Source organism: Barbus barbus (assembly GCF_936440315.1).
Source record: "Barbus barbus genome assembly, chromosome: 15".
Classification (NCBI taxonomy): Eukaryota; Metazoa; Chordata; class Actinopteri; order Cypriniformes; family Cyprinidae; genus Barbus; species Barbus barbus.
The window spans coordinates 22,955,303-22,982,508 of record NC_136743.1 but is presented as its reverse complement, the minus strand read 5'-3'; the positions used below and the strand labels follow the sequence as shown (position 1 = coordinate 22,982,508).

General features: G+C 36.7%; 1 protein-coding gene across 2 annotated transcripts; it reads left to right on the top strand.

Annotated features, from left to right (window-relative positions):
• On the top strand, nucleotides 1-26,899 carry LOC306881224 (coiled-coil domain-containing protein 18-like). Of its 2 annotated transcripts, none has more exons than XM_079435209.1 (28): nucleotides 1-257; nucleotides 404-525; nucleotides 799-958; nucleotides 1,106-1,255; nucleotides 2,355-2,464; nucleotides 2,559-2,687; nucleotides 2,827-2,923; nucleotides 3,021-3,142; nucleotides 4,127-4,415; nucleotides 4,984-5,071; nucleotides 5,209-5,426; nucleotides 7,843-7,953; nucleotides 8,033-8,164; nucleotides 8,243-8,377; nucleotides 9,281-9,358; nucleotides 12,908-13,024; nucleotides 13,131-13,298; nucleotides 15,877-16,019; nucleotides 16,703-16,866; nucleotides 17,152-17,365; nucleotides 19,669-19,768; nucleotides 19,847-19,963; nucleotides 20,037-20,105; nucleotides 20,640-20,780; nucleotides 21,686-21,823; nucleotides 21,901-22,113; nucleotides 25,620-26,100; nucleotides 26,517-26,899. In XM_079435209.1, exons 2-28 carry the CDS (start codon nucleotides 425-427, stop codon nucleotides 26,522-26,524), a joined length of 3,993 nt encoding a protein of 1,330 aa, XP_079291335.1. In that variant the 5' UTR covers nucleotides 1-257; nucleotides 404-424; the 3' UTR covers nucleotides 26,525-26,899. The 2 variants fall into 2 exon arrangements, with proteins under 2 accessions (XP_079291335.1, XP_079291334.1); XM_079435208.1 differs by having other exon boundaries at nucleotides 13,119-13,298.
• Nucleotides 26,900-27,206: the final 307 nt, after the last annotated feature.

Here is a 27,206-nt window from a genome sequence, read left to right as displayed (position 1 = left end):
TCAGCCAATCAACTGAAGCGTTTTGTTTAGATCTCAATGCAGTGAATGCTAGGCTAAATCTACTGGAAATAAGGCGTTTTCTGCACAAAACTGCTGTTTTGAACATGCTGATGAGCAGGTATTCACTAGTATAGAAATATCTGGTCAATTAACCCACCGAAAAGCAGCGGAGAGCTGAAAAATGGTGAAAGAGTTGCCGTTTGTTCCTTGACAACCTGTTGAATACATGAAATGAAGCCAAATCACTTGAGTGTAAGGTAGGTATGATAACTCATTACTCATTACCATAAATAGACAACGCTGTAAATTAAAATAAGAAAGTGTTTAAAGCAAGAATTTACAGTGCGAGATTATTGTTAGTTTTTAGTCAACTCCGTTTAACAAAGATAACCTGTATTCACAGTGCTCTTCATAACAATCACCAATGTTCAAAGACAACAGGGGGTTGGTAGAGGATGTTGCTTCCTTGAGAAATCAGCTGCGATTAACCGAGAAAACCCTGCAGTCACTGGGGGAACAATTGAGGTGAGGTATTTAGTCTGTTGAGGATTGCTGAAATGCATTGTGGGTTTTACCTGATGGCAGCTCTTTCAGATATGATTCAAGATGCAGTTTTGTGTCTCTTGTTCCCCTTCTGAGATTTTCTTAGAAATGTCAGTTTGGCCCATGTAATGCTTGTTTTGATATTGTAAATAATTACTGTGATTTTATACAGTGCTACTGCTAAGTATGATTCTATTTCTTGTATTGTTAGCACTTCATAATTAAAAAAAAAAGTTGTTCTGGCATTAATTTCAGTCAATCAGGAAATGACATCACTGGTGAGGATAATAACAGAAGTGCTGTGGACGGATTCCCAGGTCGTCTTACTTTAGAGGACCTTCAGAATCCTGATCCTGGACAACCAAGAGGAGCATATTCACACCCTGAGCAGAGGGTGTGTGCATGTGACTGCAGGGTAAGATACTGTGAAGATATAGCAGATAAATTAACTAAAGTGTTGTTGCCTTTTAAATGCTTGTTGTTTATAAAATAGGCCCGCAAATCCCACCGATTTTAAAGGTTTTTGCCTTATTTGAGCTGTGTTTTTTGTGTTCATCTGTAGTCAGACAGCGGCATGGAGACAGAGATGTCTGTAATCAGGAGGAAGCTTAACACCATCAGGCAGGAGAACACTTCTCTGGCCATGGAGAACAGGCAGCTCATCGGTGACATAGAAGCTGCTCAACTTGAGTTAGTCAGCTCAAAGTCCAAGGTAATGCTCCTCACATAGCGATTGGTTATGGTGTCAGTTTATTACACTGTGTGTTGGGTTTCAGCGGAGGTACACTTCTGTTCAAAAATTAGAGGAAGGTTAGATTTTTTTTAAATATTATTACAATTTAAATTAACTATAATATATTTTAAAATAAGCATAATTTATTACTCCAGTCTTCAGTGTTATGATCCTTCAGAAATCATTCTAGTAGGCTGATTTGATGCTCAAGAATTTCTTCTTATCAATATTAAAAAAAAATTGCACTGCTTATTTTTAAAATTATTATTATATTCTATATAGTATTTATGTATTATAACACTTATACTTTTTATACTGGATTTATTTAAAAGAAAAAATCTTTTGTAATATTATAAATGTGTGTACTGTCACTTTTAAAAAAAGTATCGTTGCTGAATAAAAGTATTTTATTACTGACCCCAAACCTTTGAACGTTTTGAACGACACAAAAGGAGAATATCCTGGCCAATGTTCCTTATAATGAAAGTGAATGAAGACTGGTTCTGTGAAGCTGCAAAATAAAATTATTATAGAAGTAATACATACAATTTGTTCTCTATATTCCAAGTCTTCTGAAGCCATTTGGTAATTCTGTGTTGGAAACAGGCAAGTTTAAATTGATGTTTACTAAAAAATCTAAACATCCATCCAAGCATTCCTTGGCACGTTCATGAGAAAAGTAGTGAAGTTTGATTCATGAACAAATCTTTCTTTTGTGTTGATGATCTTTTTAACAAATCATTGAACTATTTCATAAAATGGGTCTGAATGATTTGTTGATGATTAAATGATTCAGATGACTCACCTGGGGCCAGTTGCATAAACACAGCCACTATGTGAAGACTGCGTCTTAAGAACTAGTTAGTTTTTAACTAAATAAAAAATAATAATAAAAAAATATTTTTATTTTAATCACCATACAAATGAGCAACATGTTTTAAAAACTTTGACACCTTAAAGTGTTCAATAAATGAAAATTGAAAGTGCATGTTGTTGTTCTCTTTGTCAAAACTCAATCCTCTGGTGACACAACAAACTCCTCTCTGGTTATGTTGTTAACTGATGTTTGTTTGTATAGGCCCGTCTGTTGGGATCCACTTTGGGAGCCAGGACCTCCAGTGTGTCTCACATGAAGGAGCAGATTCTGGGTCTTGAGGCAGAACTGGAAACCCAAACCAAAGCTTTAGAGTAGGTTCATCTTCTCTATCACTTACATCCTCCTAGAATACATTCAGATTCTTTTCTGACAGATATCTGGAGCAGCATGTTCTTGTCTCTTCAGGGGTGCAGAGCAGAAGTTGGAAGAAAGTGAACAGACAGTGATGCTGAGTAACCGGCTGGTGGAGAAGCTCAGAGATGAGCTGAGAGTTGTTAAAGCTGAGTTAGCTGAAAGAACACGTCTGGGAAAACGGTATGAGCTTAATTACGCTGATGAAAACTTTAGACTAATTCATCCTGGAAACAGTAATCAATTATCTCAAATTTACAATGTCTTTTTGTAATTCCTGAAAGCCCACAACTTAAATTCTGGGAAAATGTTTCTTTCTAAGTGCGGAGCAGCAGAGAAACCAAGCACTTCAAAATGCAGAGAAGCTCACGGTGACCTTTAAAGAATACAAAGAGGACGTTTCTGAAAAACTCAGGATGGTAATTTAACACAGGAATCTTAAACTGACATAGGAATCATTCAGTAATTACTTCTTTTCCTGCTGTATGTATCATGCATGTCCTGTATTTATTGAAGGTGTTGGAGAGTGAGGGCCAGCTGAAAGTCAGCCTGATGGAGTGTGACAGGGAGAGAGAGGAGCTGGAGAGGAAGTGTGCTGAGCTGGAGAGAGAGAAGGTTGGTCTACGTCACAACATCTGGTAAGATGTATACCATGCTGTATACTGATATAAACTATATACTGTTTTGGGTTGTGGAGATATGAATATCATTCCTTAATGATGGTTATGTGTGTATTTTTTATTTGAAATATCTCTTATGCTCGTCAAAGATTTATTTGTTCAAAAATACAGGAAATTGTAACATTTTTCAAAATAGTTTTCTACCTGAATATTTTGTTTTGTAACTTATTCCTTTGATGGCAAAGCTGATTTTTTTTTTTTTATTATTTGGCGAATACAAAGTTCAAAGGAACAATATTTATCACAAATAGAAATCTTTTTTGACATTAGGATTGTTTTTACTGTCACTTTTTAACAATTTAATGCATCGTTGCTGAACAAAAGTATTAATTTCTTTAAAAAACAATCTTACCGACCCTAAACTTTTGAACGGTAATATATATTATATGTTTAGTTAAAGGTGGGGTAAGCGATTTCTGGTAGCCAATGTTGACAATTGAAATCACCTAAACAAACACGCCCCTACCCCAAAAGGGTCTCGCCCCCCAGAACAATTAGTTCTGTGGAACAAAGCAAAAGAGAGAACTCCTGCTTGAGTTCTCTCCAGCGCTGGAAAGCTGATCTGATATTTACACGGGTCTTACTTCTTGCCTTATCGTAACAATAGAACTCATTATAATCAGTGATGTTTTCTACACTGGATGCCGCACCGCAACATGACAAATCCCCGACAGTAAACTGCTGCCACGGTCTATATTTAAAAAAAATAAAATAAAAATATTAAATTTAAAAATATAAAAACAAAATATTTAAATAGTTTTTTACCCTATTGGCAATTTTTTGTCACAATTTTAATACATTTATCTGTTACTTTTAAATGCATATCTTCTAATATGTTAATCGGTAAATGATCCGATCTTTTGACCAGTTTATTAGCTTCTAGACTGTTTGGAAAAGGTAAACTGCTCATGCTAGTTACTGCCGTTTCTGTTCTCTGATCAGTGAGCTGAAGGAAGTTCAGACCCGCTCTGAGTCTCTCTCCACTGAGACTGTGCTGTTGCAGTCTCAGGTTCAGCAACTCTCAGATCAACTGGAACAGCTGCAGAGGGAGCTAGCTGAGAAGGAGGCTCAGCTGCAGGAGATGGCAGGGCTGAGGAAAGAGAACGAGGACCTGCGGCTCCTCACGGCATGTCAGGAGCAGAGGGTGGCTCATGCCCACAGAGAGAAAGAACAGGACAGAGCTGAGCTGACCAGCCTTGAGAGCATATTGGACTTACTACATCTGAGAGAGGTCCTGGAATGCACACACACACACATATACACATCCTAAATAAAAGTAATTGCATTTTAAAGTTTGTATTGCTTTGTGCACATTTAAAGGGAAAAAACAATGAAAGTTCTGTCCTCATTTAAAGACCGTTTACACCAAGAACGATAACTATATTCATGTCCACACGAACGGATGATAGTGTTCCATGCTATGCTTGAGCACTTAAAAGCAGAATGGATTCTGAATGGCTGTCAATGTTTTTATCATTCATCAGGTGAAAAAAAAATCTTTCTGAAAGTGATTCCATCAACTGTCCTCTGTGTTTTTATGGTTTTAGTTGTGCTGTGGACTCTCTTCTGCTCTTTTCTGCTTTGTCAAAACTATATTGTTATAGTTATCATTCTTGGTGTGAACGGGCCTTTACTTACCCTGTTTTATTCTGTGAATCAAAAAAGAAGATATTGGAATTTTTTTTTTTTTTTTCAGTCATTGAAAGTTACGGGGTCTAAAACACAATTTGACTCCACTGATTTTAGTTTTATGGGCAAAAACAGTTCTCTTCATGACTGTGGAATGACTTGTGTTTCAGAATCGGGAGGGTGCACCGTGTGTGAACCCTTGTTTGCTGCCCGACTTGTCTTACACAAGCACCACTGAATCTCTCAAACAGAAACCTGGTGAGCATATAACTCTCAGCACAGGATACGGCTGCCTTCGTGAGACTGTCCACTTTAATTTTTTCATGCAGTTTTTTGTATTTTGTATTATTTTACTGGACAAACTGTTACTTTAATCTCTCCCCCTGTTCATATAGGTGAACGTTATCAGAAACTGTTGAAGGTGCTTCAGATGGTTGAGAGGGAGAAGACCCAGCACGCCAGTGCCGCACAGGGCCTACAAGAGAGACTGACTAGAGCCCAGGAGGAGATCTCCTCGCTGCAGACCTCCATCACAGAGAGATCCTCTCACTACCAGCAGCTCCACAACCAGCTACTGGACAAGGCTACACAGGCCACTTCCTTAGAGAAAGAGGTTAGTGACCCTTCAAATCAGTGTTTCCTGTACCAGAACAGTGTCACAGTAGTTTTGTTGGGTACCATGAAAATTTTTTTTTGAATTGTATTTGCTGGCTGCATGTGAAAAAAGTGAAGCAGTGAAAAAATAATCACAGATGCTTGAAGTTTGTTTGTATGTTTATGCACTGCTTTTGGAAACATTTCACATGTGACATGATTCTTGCTTGATAATATAGTTAAGACATGTAATTAATTTATAATAAATCATGTAATGTAATCTGTAATCTGTTTTATTACATTTGACTGTAAGTAGTATTATAGAAGTGAAATTTCAGTACCAGTGCAGAAAGTATTTCATTATTCAGTAAATATTAACTAATGAAACGTTAGCAATGGCATGTTCAAAAGTTTGGGACGAGTACGTTTAAAGTCACCATGAAATCAAAATGCGAACACAACTTCATTTTATGCCAAATTCAGTAAGGATGCGTGAAATTGATTAAATGTGAATTATATTACATAAAAAATCTTATGAGTTATTGAAACATTTTAGAAAACAAAGCAGCATTACAAAGGAAAAGAGACTTTACAAATTACGGAAATTAAGAATATTATTATTGTAATAATATTTATATACATATAAATGTGTACACAGACACACACACATATAGATAGACAGACAGATAGAGATGCTCCTGATGAGATGCCGGATTGTGTCCTGCATGGGGGGGTCTCCTGCCAGACCTGGATCAGGGCAGCAGTGAGCTTCAGGGATATCAATCTGTCCACTTAGGAAGCATAAGTGAGTGTGAATCAGTTTCTCCTGCTTTGGTGCTAATGAAAGTGACAACAAGAATGTTAGAGAGGCTACAGCAGGACAAGCCCTTAAAAAGGAATAGTTTTGCAGGTGGTGGCCACAGACAATTGCTCTCTCCTTATCCTTCCTGGCTATTTTTTTTAACTCTTGAGGACAAACAAGGGACTCATGAACAACTATCACAAAAAAAAAACAGCTGTGGCTAATCCAGATAACAACACAATTTTAAGAATCAAGCGCATGTAAACTTTTGAATGGAGTCATTTTTATAAATTTAACTAATTTTCTCTTGTGGACTATATGAAGAGTTTATTTGCAAAAACGGCTAACTCCGTTTTTAAAATAGTCAAAAAACATGTTTTTGTTATCATGTTTTTATTGTTAGTTAGCTGTTTTTTTTATTACTTTTTTAACCTAGTCAAAATAACCCAACTGTAATTTGATTGAGATTAATTGGAATGCACAATGAAAAAAACATGATTTCTGAGAATTAGTTATCTGCTTTTGCAAATGAACTCTTCTTATGTATACATCTTATGTGAAATATCTTATTCACGTCAGTACTAAATGAAAAATAACATGCATTTTGTATGATCCCTCTTGTTTTGGTAAAATAATTAACATTTTAACAAATTCTGCATGGGGTTCCCAAACTGTAAAATTTTGATCACAACTGTATATATCCAAAAGGTTAGTTTGTAGAGTTTCTAGAGTTAGTTTGGTTTTCCAAAGTGACACATCTATCACTCTAAGTGGGTCCCTAGTCGGATCAATCCAAGGAAGTCTGTATTTGAACCAATGAACTCTTATGAACTACCTTACATTGTGTAAGTTCAAGTTTATTTGTATAGCGCTTTTTACAATACAAATCGTTGCAAAGCAGCTATACAGGAAATTAAGTTTCCACAATATATTTATATATTGCACAAACTTAATATATTTAACTTATGGCAACATTTGGTAATTCTGTATGTTGTCCGAGCGTTAAGACCTGTGATCTGGCCCTTGTCCAAAACTCCCATATTCAGAAATTAAGCCTTTAGCAAAAAAAATGTTAGAAAGGAGACCCTGATCCCTCCAATAGTCATATGCACCATCCAGAATAGAGGAGTGGAACGAAGGATTAACATATATGGCGGAAGACAGGGGTAATTTGGAAGCCATAATTGTCTGTTGTTCTAATGAATCCAGTGTAGTGTAGAGCATTTATTCACGGCCCAGTAATACAATAGAAAATCAGGGAGGGCCAAACCACCCATATTCTTTGGTTTTTGCATTTTTTTTTTTTTTTAGGTCCATGAAGTCTTACCATTCCATACTAATCGAGAATTAGCATTATACAATGAGGAGAAAAGGGACTTTGGAATAAAAACAGGGATACACAAAAAATTATATTTCTATTTTTAAGTTTTATTTATTTATTGTAATAATAGTTCACAGTATTACTGCTTTTACTGTACAACGCAGCCTTTGTGAACATAAGAGACGTTTAAAAAATCTTACCAAGCCCAAAATTTAAACAGTTGTTTACCTTTCATGTATTCCCCTCCAATTACCTATTATTTTGATTTTATAGAAGTGCAGTAATCTAACTGAGCAACATTCTGTTCATTAGCTAAAAAAGAAGAGTTTGCGTGTGACTGTCCTGGAGAAACAGCTGCAGGAGAAGAGTGCTGCGTATTCACAGGCTGTAATGAAAACCAGCCAACTTGAACAAGACCTTCTGGTAACACATACACACAAAGCAAGTACTGATTTCAAGATAAAACTGTAAATCTATACTCTGTGTTTCTGTGTTAAATTAGGAAAAGGCTAGCAGTGTTCAGCACTACCAGTCAGTCTTGAACAAGAAACAGAGGGAGTATCAGCAGACTATAGAGAAAGTCAAAATGACACAGTCACACAAATGCAAAGAACTGGAGGATACTATTGAGGTGGTATGTATGCATTTGTGCATTTACTAATTTTATTGCACTTAAAAAAAAATGTTAAAACCGAGTGTGTGTGTGTTTCAGATACAGTTGTCTCTGGCTCAGAAACAGACTGAACTTGAGGAACTAGAACGAAATGTGACTGATCTTCACGCAGTGAAGCAGCAGTCACAGCAGAGAGCTGCTCTTCTACAGGCCGTTGTAGATAAGATCACTAAGGTCAGATCTCGCTTTTAATGCATACTCATTCCATGAAAACAGTGGGCTTTCAAAGTCTGAGACTACATTAAAAATCTGAATCCGAATTGATCAGAATGCATTGATATGCTGTTCTACCTGCCTTACAGCCAATAGCGAGAGTTTGGGGCGTGGCTACTGTACTAGCAGGCTAAGCCAGATGGTGTTTTGCCAATATGGAAAAATAATAAGATTTACAGAACAGATGTAAAATTTGAACATTTTCCAAAATAAACAGAGATAGACAACGTTTTAATGAGGGGATTTGCAAGCTTGCAGAACTCCGGAGTCCGGACTGAACCAAAAAACTCCAGTGTTTTGGGGCGGTGTGTGGATTCTGACTAACTGAAACACCTCTGATTGGACATTGTGTTCTACAAATCAACAGATATGTCTGTGATTGGCTAAAATGGTCAATGCTGCAAAAACACATAAATACAAACTTTTAATGCTCTCCAGGGCGTAAACACAAATGCACATCGGAGTCTACTGTGATGCAGCTGTTGTTTGTTTCGTTATAAAAGTTTCATTTTTCATCCTGGCGACCCATTTTTTTTACGTCTTGTGACCCACCCAAGGGTCTCAACCCACTGGCCCCACCCTACCTTTAAATTAAGAGGAAATTTGACTATTATTAAATTTTTGATATTGTGATATTGATATTGTGATATTATGTCTGTAGACATTCAGATGTTCTTGTTTCCATTGAAGCACAAGATGCTATTTGCAGGGTTTACACTTTATATTAATTTCTAATGAAAAAAAATATATATTATATTTTTTTTTACTTTACTCAGACTTTTGGACTGCACTGAAACACATTAACTGTGAATGATGTGAGTTTGTGTAAATCTCTCACGGAGTATGTCTTTGTTCCTTGGACAGGATTTTGAGTCAAAATCTAAATGCAGTGAAGAGGCACTTAGAAATGTTGAAGAACAAGCTGCTGACTCTGCTTCAGTGGTGAGACTGACTAACTGTTTATTTTATTTTTTTTACTTTGTTTGCTCAGCACTGTGAACAGAACAGGATAGTATGGCATTACATTGCTTTGTCTAAAGCAGTGGTTATCACAGTTTTTGACTGAAACACCCCCATTGTCCAACACTTTATTCAAAGATATTTCATTATTTCTGCTGTAATTATTACAAAGCTACATTTTTATAAACCGAACCTGGCAGTGTTGATATTTAAAATTACCTAATTATGATTCATAGTTATTGAGGTATAAAAAAAAAAAAGTCTCCGTTTACATCTTGATTATATCCACTTTTTTCCTGAGTAACTGATGAGTGCCGCCAATGATGGATTCTAACTTCCATTGGGTGCTTTCGTGTTCCGGTCTCCATAGAAATCCATGTTAAAACAGGGTCGAAGAGATTGACTTAATTAAACTGTAACTGTGTTAAAATAATGTGTGCTCTTATCATTTTGTGCACAAAAGCCCACAAACTATTTGTGCCCTCATCTGTTTTCAATGCAGCTTCCCTTGGGCTGCTTCATGTCATCTATCCACTCATTAAACTATGACACTGTGAAGTGTTGAAACTATGGCTCCATGTGCTTTTTAAAACCATTTTCCAAGGTTTAACATTATATTATCAGCTCGGAAAATATGTTAATTTGACTAGAAACACCAGAGACTGGAAATGTAAAGCAGTTCCAGTCAGGTAAGACTTCCGTGTTCAGGAAAAATGTGGATATATTTCAACATTTGCTAAAACATTAAAAGCTGAATGTTAATATTATTTAATGGTACCAAATAAACATGCACTAACAATGAACAGTTGTATTTTTATTAATTAACTAATTTTAAATAAATACTGTAGCAAATGTATTGCTCGTTGTTCACTTATTCATTAAGGAATGTTAACTATGGGACCTTATTGTGGAGTAGGGCTGCCCAATCCTGTTTCTAGTGTCAAGTAATCATTCAGTCCTCAAAGCAGAAAGTAGTGTAGCCAATAATTGCATACTCTAATTTAGAGATCGACCGATATATCGATTTACCGATATTTTTCCCGATATTTAAGCATTTTTCCATAATCGAATATCGGTTTTGTAATATCGGATTCCCCGATAAACACCGCCATCTTGTGGACGTTTTCAGAATTGCGCGCAGGATCGCAATTGCAGCGCATCTGAGGGGAGACGAGACAGCAACGGCTTGCAGGTACTTGATTTGCTGTAGTTAGTAAACTATTTAATATTACAGGCATTAATGCACAAATTAGATGTATTACATAAATGCCTGATATATAGTTTAAATGCAACTTGGCTCTAAGAAATATGATAAATAAGATACTCTGTCAAGCCCTGTCCCTATAAAGATAGGCTATAACTTTGCCTGAAATAACACAGCCATGAATTAGCACATGGTGGAAATAAAAGCGCTGAATTTAATTCTCTCTGTGGTCTATTAGTCTCGTGAAGTCGGAGTCACAGATAATCCGTCAAGTCCTCTCCCAATAAAGACGTAACTTTGCATGAATTAAATAATACAGCCATGAATGATTGCATGTTGGAAATAAAAGCGCTGAATGTAATTCTCTCTCTGTTGTCTATATGCTCATCATTAGTCTCGTGAAGCCGCTTTCATATTGCAGTTCACTCAGCGGTTGATGCTCAAGAAATGCTCAGCACGGCCACCGCATGTAACTTTTAACAAGATTCACTTTTTTGAAGCACCCTAAATTGTATTAACACTTACTATATAACCATTATTTTGTTTATAAACATCTAAATTAATACAACTCTATGGAAATTAATTATTTATTATCTCCGCGATCGATCGCAGTTTGAGTAGCCTATAGTTCTGTGTAAATGCAGATAAACCGCGCTGTCAGCAGCATAATTTAGAGCATGCCAGTTCAGAAATGCAATAAAATACAATGCTTGTTATATTCCAATATTCCAGAGAATATTATTCCGTGAATTAACATTATCCAGTGAATTATTCTTCACTCTTTATCCTATTAAACAGCTTATAAACCTACTAAAACTGTAGTTAAAAATGAAGTTGATATGACTCCTGTCCTTTATTTTCTCCATTTGAAAACATTAGACTTTCTATGTTAATTTTGCTTACTGCTAATATTAGTGGTGCTGCTAAAGCTTTTTATAAATAAAATGTTTTTTATTGTTGTAATACGAAGATTAAATTGAACATGACAGGGCTCTAGACTGCGACCAAAATGGTAATTGTTTGCGAGTTAAAATTTGACGTGGTCGCATTTGTACGAGTGCCAGGTCTGCGCTGCTCCAAAGCGTCTGCTTCATACAGCGCGCGCTGCCAGCCGCAGCACATTATAGCAGGAGTCAGATTTCACTGATCACGTGAAGAGAGGTGCATTCAGCGCGAGCGCTTAGTGGGTAGAGCCTGGTTCATACTCGCTGCGTCAGCACGAGCGTGAAGGTGCGCGTCGCGGATGGAGCGCAACGGATGGATTTGTTTTCAAACTAAAGTAAAAGACCGCTTCTTAAACCAGAGAAGGTGAACGTGGTGGTATTCTTGTAGAAAAAACTCCTGTCAGCTACAGCCAGTTTAGTTTTACTTTTCTTTTTGTTTTCGTTTTGAGAAGCTTGTTATCTTTGCTGTTTACCTCAGGTTATGCTATGGAGGCTTTCCTTAATTAAAAAAAATATATATATATTAATATTTATTTGCTTCCTCAGAGTTTGCTAAACATTCTGTAATATACGGTATATAGTACAGCATGTGGTGTGTCCTATGCCATATGCCTCGTCTTATTCGTTTTTGTTAGTAAATGTTATGTAAGAGTTTGTCATTGTCAACGTACTGTTTTATTGTTGTTGCACTTTTTAATTAAGAATAACAATGAATCCATCTTTTATTTTAGTCTTAAAAAGTTAAAGGTGTATAGATATAAGCAAAACAGACAATGATCTTTTCTTGTAAAATGTGACACCAAGATCGCAAATTTGAAAGTAAAAAGCGCACGAAAAAAGGAATTCCTGTTCACAAAATTTAAATCACAAATAATACAGATGAAAAAGAACGAGTTGAATGTTGAAAACGTTCGTTACCATATAACTATAAACTATGATAAAAGTTCATCAGCATGCATTGATTAATCAAATGTTGTAGCAAAAACAAAAAACAAATTGCAACCAAATTATGTGCTCGTGCGCAAAAGTGAGATCAGTGGGAAGAATGAGTCTAGAGCCCTGCATGAAAGACTGCTAATTCTCAAAACATTTTTTGTTAAGATGACTGAAAGGAGGAAAAACCAAAGTGAAGTATGGACTTACTTCACGCAGTCATTTATTTACTTTATAACAGTAAATAAATATCGGTTCTGCATATCGGTTATCGGGCACATAGACATGCAAATAATTGGTATCGGTATCGGTTATAAAAAATCAATATCGGTCGATCACTACTCTAATTATTATGCAGCTGTTGAGATATAGGACAAAAACTCATGACATTTCTTGCTTTATTGCCACAACCACTTGCTTGGTTATAAATTCTGTTTTGTTTCTTTCTAGGTTAGGAACCTGCAGACTGAACTGTCCTCCTGTAAAGAGGAGCTGAGTCATTATCTCCACCAGATGGAGGATGCAAAAAAACATCATGATAGACAACTGGAGCTGAAGAACAGTGAGGTCAGTCACTAGGGCTAGGCACTTCCTCTTCCTGGGGAACATTATTTGAAGGACAGTTAGTAGCTCCTGTTGGCTAATGTATCACTCAATGTAGCATGCTCATCAGCTGTCACAGCTGCAGGAAGAGCTGAAGAGGAACTGTGTCGCTTATCAGAGCTCCAGTGAGGAGAACCTGCAGCTTCAGCACTCTATCCAGAACCAGCACACCATGTTGCAGGAGAGCACGCTACGCATCGCACAGCTGGAGGAGAGCCAGAGTCAATTGCAGACCCAGGTACATACACCAGGGTTCCTATGGCTCTGGAAAACCAGGAAATATCAGTGAATTTAAAAAAATTGTGTTTTCAGGCCTAAAAAAAGTTGTGGGAAATTATTAATGGGGTCATGAAATTTTTTAAAATTATTTTGTACTCTTGAGGTCCCTTTATAATGTCATCAAGATTTTTACATCAGAAAAAACATCATTTAGAAGTAATAGGTTATTTTCTGTCATGTTTTTAAGCCCCCTTATCAGAACGCTCTGTTTGAATAGGCGTGGCAGATTGTAGACTCGGAAGAAAATACCCACTGCCATGGTCGGCTAACAGTTGTGTAAGTTTGACAGTACATCCTTCATAGAAGGAAGGCAATGGAAAGACTGTGTTTTTCCACAACTTGGCACTGCACAGCAACTGGTTGTCTGCGGAGCATCTTTAGCGTTTGATTTCTGTGTAGACCTGTGTTTGTCAGTCTCGTTTACACTACATGCGCAAATTGGGGGGCAGGGCTACACAAGCAGCGATGTAGAAGCAGGCGTTGATCTTCTGCAGAGGCAGTGTTTGGCCACACTATTACATCATAGAGTGGCACATTCCACAAATGTTTTGGCAGGCTGGCTTATAAAGTTATGAAACCTGCAGGATGTTTTTATAGCACAATGACCTCTTATATGTCAAAAGATCAAGGGAATTTTGATTTCTCAGTTCATGACCCCTTTAAAGTTTCCATGAAGTGGTTTGATGAGTGTAGGTTTCCTTGATGCTTTGATGCATTTAAATTTGATTCAAGTTTATTTGTATAGCGCTTTTCACGATACAAATAGTTGTAAATCAGCTTTACAGGAAATTAAGTTTAGTTTCTACAATATACAATTTAGTAATGTGTAGTAATAATTTATAACACAAATTATAATACAATTTATACAGTTTTATAATATACAATTTAGTCTCCGGATTTAAGAAAACTGTGTATACTGTGGATGTTTGTGTGACACTGACGTGAAACCAGACTTCATTCACCCCAGAGTAAAGAATATTTACACCGTAACACTAGCTTAGAGATATCCTTAAGCCTAAGATATTCATAATAAAAGCAACAAAACTTTAATATTTATTTTATGAGAACTTTAAAATCTTAAATCCGTAATCTCAGTAGAGATTATACTTTTATTATTCCTGATCTACAAATTGCTCTTGTGCTGAGTCTGATTTGTGTGCGGTTTGTTCTTTTTAGTCAGATGTTTTCAGTTGGTTCTTAATGAACTGATAAAAATCAGTAAATGATTTTAAAAATGGCTATCCGGTAATTTTAATTACAAACAACTGTAAAAAGTAATTGAAAATACTGGGTGGGAATGCTTACACATACACACTTAAACTTATCTTGATGAAGATTTGCCATAGAATTCAATTGCTTTCCAATTTAGCATATACATGTTATGCTAAATATATATATATATATATGTGTGTGTGTGTGTGTGTGTGTACCCCGCTTTATATTCAATTTGTTTGTAAATGTAGACTGCATGCTTGACTTTATATGTGAAAATGGGTCTGATTGAGGTGTGTCCCAATACACAATAGTTTATATAATTTTATTATTATTACAATTACTATTATTATTGAATTTTTGGTTTTCCTTATAGCAGTACTTGTGACTATCCACATGTCTGGGTATGCTTATTGCATAGACAATAAAAAGAGAGTGAGCTATATGATAATACATACACTCAACAAACCTTCACATTTAGGTCACATTGTAAAGCTTCACATTAAAAAAAAGTTCAGACGTAGACGTATATTCTGACTAGCAGACACTGTTTATTATAAAAAAACATAAGACAATAGAATTCATTTTAGAATTGCTCATATGAGTAACTGATCAAACACCGTATCATATATCATTTCGGTCGGGTCATTTTTGCATATTCAGTATTCATTCTCCTCATTAGTGTTATTTAAAAAAAAAATTAATGTCATCCTTGTTAATACCTGATCAATAAATAATAGTGTCATTCATCTGTTTGAAGATATGTATAGTTGTGCCTAAGGGTTGTTCTGCTGCAGCACAAAACAAGCTTCTTTTCCAGTAAAAAACCCTTTGTACTGAACCTCCAAAAGGAGCTGACCCTGTTTACTTTATTAAAGCGTGTTTCTGGTCTCATTTTAAACCATTTATTGGTTACTCCAAATAATCAAGAGTTTGTATAATTTATAAAAATTACTTTTTTCACTATTTAATAATATTTAGTCACGTAATTCTGATTGTTCACTTTACACATTCTATAAAAGTAACTTTTGCTGTAAATATAGATCAACTATCACTCATTAGAATATTAGACTTTATTTTTCAGACAATCTACTGACTGTTAATAACTTAATAGTTACTAAATAGCAAGTGCATGTCAACTTATTCTCCTATTATTCACCCTGTTGCCAATGTACAGGCCATGGCTCACTTTAAATAAAGTTGGGGGGAAAAAAGCAAAAACGGGTTAGACAATATTCTCATGACTTTACTGCATGGAAATAACAAAAAAAAATAAAAATCTCATCTTTGTGAAAAGTGGGATAACATCTACTGATTGCCCACAGGTGTCCCAGTTGGAACAAGATTTGGAGAAGGAGCGCACTGCCTTATCTCAGGCTCTGAGGAGAAGGGAGAGAGAGGTGGAGGAGGCCACTCAGGAGGTGCAGAAGAAGGAGAAACAGGCTGCAGAGCTCTCCTGCTCCATAGCGTGAGACCACCTGGCATTTCAGTTCCTTAATTTACCTTTTATATTGTGGGAATATTTCTTCAGCTTTAATTTTTGTGTAGCACTGCAAATAGATGCTCAGAACATGTTTATGGGTTCCTTCCTGCGCAGCATGGAAAAGTATGAAATTTGATTTTAGTGTTTTCCAGGTCTGGATAAGTATAGAAAAAAGAAAACCAGTATGGAAATATGATTGTATTTCCAGACTATTGCCCCTTTTCTATTTTCAAAATTATAAAACAGAATATAAATGCATTAAACAAGCAGAGTGTTTTTTTGGTTCTGTTTTTTTAATGAAAATGTGAAAGCATATGACTAGAAAATGTTTGAATAAGAGACTTGTCCTGAGGGTGTCCCTTGGCCTTGAGATGATCTTATGACTGTTTAATGTCTTCAAAGCCTTTGTGTCCCTAGCCACTCCTGCTAAACTTTTTCTCTATATAAACTGCAACAGCAAATTATTTTGGCTGAGGAAGAAAGTGCTTCACATAGTGGCTGTTCACATAAAATCCAGATCTAGACAACTAGGATTTTCATATCTTGATTTTCTGTAATTTCTTTTAAGGCCAGTTATCTTTTACCTATAGTCACGTACAAACAGCAACTGGACAATAATAAAAGCACGGAGGAAAAGATAGTAATGTTTAGCTGTGTGTGTTTTTCAGGCAGCTGAGTTCAGAGATGAGTAAGTGTCGAGTGGAGCTGTCAGACATGGAGCTGGAGCTGTTGCGTTTGAGGAGAGACAGCAACACGAAAGCCTCTCAGCTTAATCAGATGGAGGAGACGCTCAAGGAGACCAAAGGCCTGCTGGATAAGAAGAGTGAAATTGGTATGCAGCTCCAGTGACCTCCAACAAAACTATAATGGGCATAACCTTCTGAGTTGTACGTGAAACCTAAGCCTCTAAAAAAGTGAGAATTTAAGAATTGTCAACAGCTACTCATTGGGTTTTGCAAACCTCACTTTAAGAAATCTTACCCAAAGGTGGTTTGAACCTCACAAGGAGACGCCCATGGTCTAGTCTAGTCCAGTCTTGTCTAGTCTACAACTCTGAGGACGATGAGATGAATAATTTTTTATAATATTCTTATGTTTTCTTGTCTATTTGTCTCAGTTATGGACCTTGAAGAGAAGCTCCACCGCAGTGAGACGGACAGGAGGAACTCACTGCAGCGGGCGCAGTTGCTGGAGGGACAGTTGCAGGAGGTGCGTGGAGAGCTTGCAGATACTCTGGACCACCTGCAGAAGCTCAGAGACTTGCTGCAGCGGACACAGCTGACGTCAGACCAACAGCAAGCAGCCATCGATAAATTAGCTGCTGAGCTCAGGTGAGCTACTCTACCACCTTGCTCTGACTGCTGGGAAGCCACAGCAGTCGATCCATCACTGGATTTACAGAATTTCTGAGGTTTCTAACATCCTTACTCATTTTTGGCTGAGGACAACCTAAATTGAGCTTGTTGTGTTGTTGTTTATATGCCTCTGAAAGAGATTATGATGGATCTGTATAGGCCTCAAAACACATTTTGTGTTTTTAGATAACCTTCATACCAATATTTTTATATGCTCCGGGTGTGTGTTCACTGCTGTGTGTGTGTTCACTGCTGTGTGTGTGTGCACGTTGGGTGGGTTAAATGCAGAGCACGAATTCCGAGTATGGGTCACCATACTTGGCAGTATGCCACTTCACTTCACAAAAGGATAAATATTTCCTTGTAAATTCCCACAGATTGTTGCATCCTGGATTTTCTTTCGTTCTTCTTCATGGACATGGATATGTCCGTCTCAGCATAGACCTGTGAAGTCATTCCATTTTCTTTTTATTTCCTAAACCCAATTTCTAACATATCATTCTTAGGTTTTTTTATGTATAAATATAGTATATGCACTTTGAAAATACAAACCAAGTTATGCTGCTCTAATATAATAATTGTCTAAATCCATTATTTTAATTATAAATATGAGCCTTTATAACTTATATTTATTCTTTTTACTTTTAGTAATGTGTTATGTATTATAATGTGATAATTTATTGGTTTAGATTGAACTAAATTCACTATTTCTTTTTTAATAACTTGAGCCTTTGTACAATGAGTGTCCATATATTGATCAATCTGTGTCCCAGTAGTCTACTGGATTTGTAGATTTAAACTAATTATTAAATATCCTTACATTTAGGGTCAATGAGATTTTATTTTTTAGTAATACTTTTATTCAGTATTAATTGAATACTTTTATTCAGCGATGCATTAAATTGAAAAGTGGGAGTAAAAATGTTTAAAATGTTACAAAAGATTTCTATTTCAAATAAATGTTGTTCTTTTGAACTTTCTGTTCATCAAAATATCCTGAAAAACATGTTCAGAGTTTTCACAAAAATATTAAGCAGCATGACTTCTGAAGGGTCATGTGACACTGAAGACTGGAGTAATGGCTTCTGAAAAGGAATAAATGGCACTATAGAGTTATTTTGAAGTGTAACAATCTGTAGGGGTGGTGATGGCGCAGTGGATAAGACACATGCCTTTGGTGTGAGAGACCCGGGTTCGAATCCACTGTGAGACACCAATGTGTCCCTGAGCAAGACACTTAACCCCTAGTTGCTCCAGAGGCGTGCGACCTCTGATATATATAGCAATTGTAAGTCGCTTTGGATAAAAGCGTCAGCTAAATGAATAAATGTAAAATGTAACAATATTCCACATTTTCAATTAAAAGCTTTAGAGACCTCATAAGAAAAGACTTGATAGCATAAAAGACCTTCAAAAACAAAAAAAAATTCTGACCCCAAAATTCAGTGACTCAAACACTAGTTCCAGTCTTCAGAATGTTGTCAGTTTGATCTAATCATGGTCAAAACAAACACACACATTCACAGCTTCACTTCACCTCAAAAATATTCAGTCAAGCCACAGTAGTGCTTCATAACAGAATTTGTCATCATGAATATTAGTTTTATTGAAATGCGCCACATTTACCCAACCTTCACCCGTTTCTGGGTCATTACACAACTACAACAAAAATCATTACAACTACAACAATCAAATGATTTCTTCTGAAATATAACTTTTTACGAAAGTTATAATTACAACATATCCACACAACTCGCACCATATATGATTCTCTACGTTCATGTACTTTTTTTATTTTGCACACTGGACTCAAAACAGCTAAGTGTACTCCGTCACAACTAATAACATTAGCAGTGGATTGTGGCATCTGTTAATATTGGTTTGTAACAGAGTTGCAAAATGATTTAACAAATTCAAAACCTCATGCACATGTAGATCTGTATTTTTAGTATTGTGACGTAGCTGGTCACCAGTTAAAAATGAAGTGAGTCAATTCTGCATCAAATGCAATTGACATAATAAAGACCAGTCTCCCCATCAGCCTAATTGACTGTATCAAATAAATAGTTAAAAAAAGTCCCTTCAAGCCAGAGAGGATGCTTAAACAAATTCTTATATATTTGTAGATGTCTTTGCATAAAGGATGGGAAAGAAGTATTTAAACCTAGAAAAATTGCACATATCTTCAGCTTTGTTCTAATCTATTCTAAATCTAATGCAAACAAAAAATGAATGAATGAATAAATAATCAGTTTCTCTATCATTGGATGTGTTTACAGAGAGAGTCAGAGGGAGCTGGAGGAGAGGAACCACGAGGTGCTGGATCTGGACAGTGCTCTGAAAGAAAGACAGGGGGAGCTACAGCAGAGAGCGCAGCTGGTACCACACATAAACATGAGCAAGATCTCCATTATCTCCATGTCTCCACTCTACTAAAGCATTGTGTTCTCTCTTGAGTTGGGACAGCTGGATGTGGCCATTAAAGAGCATAAGCTGGAGATGGAGAAGAATGTGGAGTATTTACAGGAAGCTCTGGAGAAAAGCCAGAAAGAGCTTAGAGAGAAGGACCAGCAGGTGAGTTGTTGAGAGTGACCACAGATGAGTTTGTTAATGGACAAATTATGAGGTTGCATTGCTCTCTGTGCAGATGCAGTTCTTGATGGAGAGGCTGCAGATGCTGAAGTCACAGATTCAGGTTAAGGAGGACCTGGAGAGGGTACGGCACATGTTTGAACTATAGCGAGGAGAGAGTAGATTTTTTTTTTTTTACCCTGTAATTAATGAGGTAAAGTGTGTAATCTCACAAATCCTGTCAAAACATGCCCAGGTCTTTTTCCACCCCAAAATCAAAATAAAACTGAAACCTTAAACTTTAAGTAAATGCAAAATTAAATAAGGAGATTTGAGCCAGCAACCCTCTGAAAATTTGAATACATTATATGACAAGCAGAAGTAACAGTGTTACAACATTAAACTCTTGCTTTACAGAAATTAAGCCACACCAACAGGTTGTGTAACACTTATCTTCAAAGGACATTGTTAGAGTTATTTCTTTTTCTTATTTTTGTCATGTGCCATGTCATTCTGACATCAATCTTAGAGCTAATACATTTTTTTTCTCAATATACTCTTGTGCTAGTATGCATGCTTGCTGTTTGATCTAAAAATTGCTAAAAGAAATTACTGAGTAAGCCTTTAAATTGCATTGTTTAGTCTCAACTTATATTGTGTGTGTGTGTGTGTGTGTCAGGACGCTCTTGAACATGGCCAGCAGCTGCGTGTGTATCGTGAGCAGCTCCAGAAGACTGTACAGGAGCTACAGGAAGCACATACACGCTGTGAATCTCTGAATAGACAGATAGATGAAGTCACCCAGCAAGCACATCAGAAGGTGAAACGCTTTAGGGTCTCAATGAGTGTTTACGTGCACATTCTTAAAACAATTATGCTTAAACCAATGTGTGGTCATGTAAACTCATTAAAACGATTTTCTTTAGAGGAGGAAATATATTGTACAAAATGTATTCTTATCTCGTGCAGCCAAAGGAGAAGTGGTGCAGTCGTACAAACTTCAAACATGAGAGGAGACATTGCTGGTCATTCCATAAAAAACAAAAATAACAATAATACTAATAAGAATACTAAACAATATAAAACGTGCTAAGTTCTGATGAGTTGTTGGGTTGATGAACATTAATCATGTTGTCAGTGGTGCGTCAAATGTACTGCAAATCGATTGAAATTAATTGGAATAAAGAATGGAATAATGCACAACCGCTCTGAGCTCAAAACGAGTCATTTACTCACATTTTAGTGGGTTGAATGAGTCCTTAAAAGTTTTCCACTGACTTTTTTATATATATATGTATGTATGTGTGTGTACCATCTGGATAGAATGTAGAACTTATGTTTTATTTAAAAAAAGAAGAAAAAAGTCTTGTAAACACGGGTTTCTTGCATTGCCTGGTTATTGGTTTGCATGTAAACAGGTAAAACGAGTTATTTTAATAAACTGAATTTGGTAGTTATCAGTGTGTGTTGTGGGTATGCTGTGCTCTCAGTTGGATGTGTGACTTTAGAAAAATAAGAGATTTATATTTAAAATTCCATTATCTCACGCCTATAATTTACACTTTGAGTACATGTTTAGTGTAACATCAATCTTTGGCTTAGTGGCACGTCAGAACATTGTTTATGAGCAGATCAGTGAAAGTTACCTTTTAATGAGCTGTCTCTCAGATTCTTGAGTTTTCTCAAGGCCTGGTGGCCCTTAACCTGTTTGTTGTTTTTCTGTAGGAGAAAGAAGTTCATCAGCTGCAAGAAGAGATGTCTGTGATGGAGAAACGCTCTACACAGGCTGAGGTCAGACTCCAGGCCACCATTGCTACCCTGCAGCAGGAGCTTGAGCAGCAGAGAGAGGAGCACCACAAAGAGGTTTGGAGAAACAGAAAATTTGTCATGGGACAGTTGAGCTGGCTTGCTGGGGCTGACCCTCTCTCTCTGCCTCCCAGCTTTCAGCTCTCCAGCAGACGCGTGGGCAGCTGCTGAAGGTGTCGGATCAGATCTCCAGCAGCTTGCGTAACTCTCAGGAGCAGCTGAGCCAGCGGCTGCAACAGGCTCGAGACCAGCTTGAAGAGGCTAGATCTACCTCTACTCGCCTACACGCTGAGCTTCACAGCAAAGAACAGCTTCTACAGAATGCTAATGAGACCCTGCTTATCAAGGTGCATGACTCACTGGATGGTGTCTTACAAAACCAATACATACAACAGTTCCATATTACGTTTATTTTAAACATCCATACATTCTCCAAAACTGCTTGCCCAATAGATGCTGGAGCCTATCTTTTGGACTGATGACAAGGAAGCAAACTGCCCAGTCCACCTCAAGGATATTATTAAAGTTTTTACAAATAAAAACAGTTAATTTCTAGAGTTATACTGCGAGGAAAGTGCATGTACAAGCAGCAGTATGGCTGTACAATTTGGATTACAATCTAATCTAGTTATTTTTTTTTATATTTTTTTTTTTATTAGGTGTTTTAGTTTGCTTGTTTTATATTTTTGTTTGTTTTATTATTAATAATAATAATAATATAGCTGAAAACCGCAATTACGGGGCCAAGCACTCCAGCGGCAAAATGAGGAGCTAAGCATAGTATGGAGCATCAGACCAAATGCAACAATGAGTACTAAAAGCAATTTTAGGATGATTTCGATTGAAATGGCTGAAAAATCATAAATACAACCTCTAGTAATATGATTAAATGGCTGATCACTTTTGACTAATGGGTGGCGCTGCAATCAAATCATTTTGGTGTGTTCTGTGTAAGGTGACAATGGCACACATAAAGTTTGTTGTCATTATATCAAAGCTTTGCAGCCTCAAAATTTATAGTGGCGCTGTATGAAAACCGTTTTGTCTATCGACTGAAATCCATAACTTTTTATCAGCACGGTCTAAAGATGATCTGACTCAATTTTGGTGAAAATCGGACAAAAGGTTGAGAAGGAGTTTGAAAAAGTAGGTTTTCAACATAAATCAAAATGGCAGACAGGAAGTTTGGCTGACTATGGCAACATTGGTATCACTGCTCTCAGCATGACCCAAGGAGTCTCATTACAATAGGCAAAATTCACAGATTGGGCAGTAGCGTATAGCTGGCACGCTCTGTTTTCGAATTTCCCACGGTGTGGTTTCGTGTCGATCGGAGTAACGGTTTCTAAGATATTTGCAAATGTTTTTTAAACGCTAAACTGCAACATGCACAAATCATAATGCAAAACCTGGCAAGTTTGGTATCGCTGGACTCTGCAAGGTTTCAGGAGTCTAAAAAGGTGACTTCTGTGAAAATAAGTCGATCACACCCAAAGTTATAAGCATGTGAAAATTAGATTTTACCACTAGGTGGCACTGGCTCAAATTCTCACGTTCCTTCAAGGCATTGTGCTGATGAACCATACCAAGTTTCGTAACAATGCGTCAATTCGTTCGTAAAATATAGCATTTGACTACAAAATATAGCATTCGACTCGGCATGATGCACCGAATCTAAAGAGACCCTTTGTGTTTTTTTTTTATTTTATTTTTTTATTGTCTTTTTCGCCATACCATTGAGAAGTTATAAGCAAATATAGCCATTTTTCGTATCTCCTGACCACTAGGCGGCACTGCGCCGAAACACTGCAGGTAATCTCAGGTCATGCTTGTTATAACCATAGACTGTAAAAAAAGATGGACGTCTCTCCGCTTCCTTCCATTATAGAAAAGTGAAGCGAATACATCTCAGTATGGCCGCTGCCATTGTGAGTAAATGACGCCATTTGGAGCCCGAGTCTGCGCAGTAGAGATTCGTTTGGAGCCCGAGTCTGCGCAGTAGAGATTCGTTTGGAGCCTGAGTCTGCGCAGTAGAGATTCGTTTGGAGCCCGAGTCTGCGCAGTAGAGATTTGTTTGGAGCCACAGTCTGCGCAGTAGAGATTTGTTTGGAGCCACAGTCTGCGCAGTAGAGATTCGTTTGGAGCCAGAGTCTGCGCAGTAGAATCGTGGGGTGGAGCCGCGGAACCAAACTCCCGCCCAAACTCCCGCAGACCCAATCAACCATAACGACACGCCTCGTTTTTATAGCATCAAATTACTAGCTAAACTCAAACTTGCCACAAAAACAAACAACTGAACATATATCAGCGTGATAACAACTACCTTAAATGACCAAAATCATATTTGGAAGTGTAATTCATTTTTTTTGTTATGACTCAAGTCCCATTTGTTTACATGGAGAGGGCGGGGTTTATGACCTGTACTGCAGCCAGCCACCAGGGGGCGATCAAAGAGTCCGCAGCTTCAGTTTCCAGTATGAGTGAGACACACCCGGGTTATAACACACCAAGTTTGGTCTCAATACCGGAGATATAGCCTCAGATCCATTTTTGCGTGCTTTTCGTAGAATTTGTTTGCGTGTTATTCGAGAACGGTTTGATTCATCGACTTGAATTCCAAAACGTTTTGTATGGTATGTAGATGATCTGATTAATATCAGTGTGCCAAATTCCACAACTTTCCCGCAAGCGCTTCTATGGGCTGCCATAGACTCGAGAGCGGAAGAAACGGAATCATAATAATAATGCCAACAAAAACAATAGGTGCCATTGGACCTTCGGTGCTTGGCCCCTAAATATACACAGATTTAAAAAGATGCAATATTATATTACTGTAATGTTTCTCTGTAAAATAAAATCTATTTGTATAATAGTATTTGAGAACAATTTTATAATACATTTTTATAATAATAATAATAATAATAATGAGTTAATATATTATAAATGTCATTTGATAATATTATGTATAATTTGTGTTTAATAATATGTATTGTTGTTGTTATTATTAATGTTGTTTTATTGTTCTTATTAAATAAAAAGTTAACAAAAGAAGAAATTACTATTACAATATTTGTTAAAATAAACAGTATTTTTTAAAATAATTAAATCTTTTAATAATAATTTTATAAAAATATATTAATCATTGTCCGCGGTGATAGCCTTGTTGTTGAGTTTTATATATATAATAGCAATATATAGCGAACCGTGCTCGTGGCGACCTGGCTTGAGGTCCGATCCCACCCCCCTCTCTTCACCCAATGCTTTCCTGTCTGCCCTTTACTGTCCTATCAAAAAAAGAAATAAAAGTCCATAAATGTATCTTTAAAAAAATAATAATAATAATCATTAATGCAAATATACTATTACTACTACTACTACTTCTTTTTATTATTATTATTAAAATATTACAATTTAAGGACTGAGTCCAGTTCACACTTGAATCTGATATTGGCCACATTTAAAAAAAATAATTTGAACAGCCAAACAAAATAATTGGATACAAGTAATAAATTCAAATTGAACATTATGTCTTGAAGTGTGAACAACGAATGGGTAGAAATTAAGGTAATATATAGTATGGAAGAATTTACTCTCATTTTAAAACTTAAAAAGGATCTATTTTAACATTGGGAGGAATGGAGTACTATAAAGGAAACAAGTGTCTTTGAATCTGTAAACCTACATTTGCCCTAAAAGCTGACTGTATACCCTTTTTAAAAATAAATAAACTAAGTAGACATCTCATTAGGTTGTGGAACAAAGCTAATGTATGATTTTTAATAATCACTTTTTTGTTTTTGTTTATCACTTTTTTTATTTTTTTTCCCTCACTCCTTATACTGTGTTTTCTTAGGAGTCAGAGATCACCCGTCTTCAAGCCAAGCTCTCCAGCTTCGAAAGAGCCACAGAACTACACAACATCACACTTCGTCACAAACCCAGCACTCCTCCGCCTCTCTCTCCTCCTCTCAAAGAATCTATTCTTCACGGCTCCCCACCCCCCTCTCACAAAAACACTTCAGTGCGTTCCAGCATCTCCTCCTTGCAGAACACCTTCTCTGACACCTCTGTGGAGCTTTCAGACAGTTTGAAAGCCAGTGTACAGGCTGCAATGCTGCTGCCCCCCTCCCCCGACCAGACCTGGCAGGGTCTGAGCACCCATGAGGCCACCTCCACTACAGACATGTCCTTTAATCCACTCACATACATGCTGGACCAAGAGCAACCAGAAGAACCAGATCTAGACTCTCTATCAGGTATGCTGAGGTTTGTTAACCAGACTCTGGCCCTCCAAGAGCAACAATCCCTCTGTGACGCCAGCACCCATAAAACAGGCAAGTAACATAACTGCATATAAGCACGTTTATAATATCTAGTGTACACAATGGAGTGGATTAAACAGTCATATTAATTTTATTAAAATGTTAAAATAATGGGAGGGGGATTATTTTAAGTTGTAATTTCACAATATTAGAGTTATGTGTTGGTTTTATAGAATAATTGTAGCCATAATGAGCATAAGAGGCTTCTTTCAAAAACATCAACACCAACCCTAAACTTTTGAATGGTTGCGTAAGTCATACATGTTTAAAACAACATGAGGGTTAGTCCATTTTGAGTGAACTTTCATTCATTTTGCTCCTTTGATTTGGGCCTGCAAACCACCACTTAGCCACCCTGCATAGCAACAAACTAAAAACACTCAAAACACAGTTTTTCTGAAAATCTGAATCTTTTACTTTTCCTGCAGGAACATAATGAGGTGGCAGCTGTACTGTGTCTGTCCTTACAGGAGAACCCATCAACTATTGCTATTCCTGAAGTCTTTACAGAATAAATGCACAGAGGTCCAAAACATGCTGATTCATTAATTTTGCCCTGAGCTACTAGATGATTTTTGTGTGAAGCTTAAATGTTACATTTAACCTCAGTTCAGTTGTGAATCAGTTTGGTAGAGCTGCTTGAGCTTGTCCAGTAGCATGATCAAATATGTCCCAACTGAATTTTAAATGTCCTATTCAGTGGTGTTTTTGTATGTAGGTATATATTTTAGTTTTACATTTTATAATACTAATTTATTAAATTTCTAATGTGAATGATTGATTGATTCTTAATAAATCTTTAGATATTCAGAAACATCTCTTTGTTTTCATGCCAAACTGTCATGCTAAACTTTTTTTTCTATATTGTCTTGTTTCAGTCTTACACCAAAGTCCTCTATATAGCACATAAACAGGAAGTGTGTCATAGTTTAAATTAACTAAGTTAATATGTATCACAACACACAGCCTTTTAATAATAACTGTCTGTATTTGCATATGTTTGCACTCGTGCTTGTGTTTACACAGGCCTATTGTTTAATGATACAACAACCATATGTCGTATTTGCTGGGGGTGGAGATGTATTTGCTGCTCAGAGACGGGCTGACAGAGTCCAGGT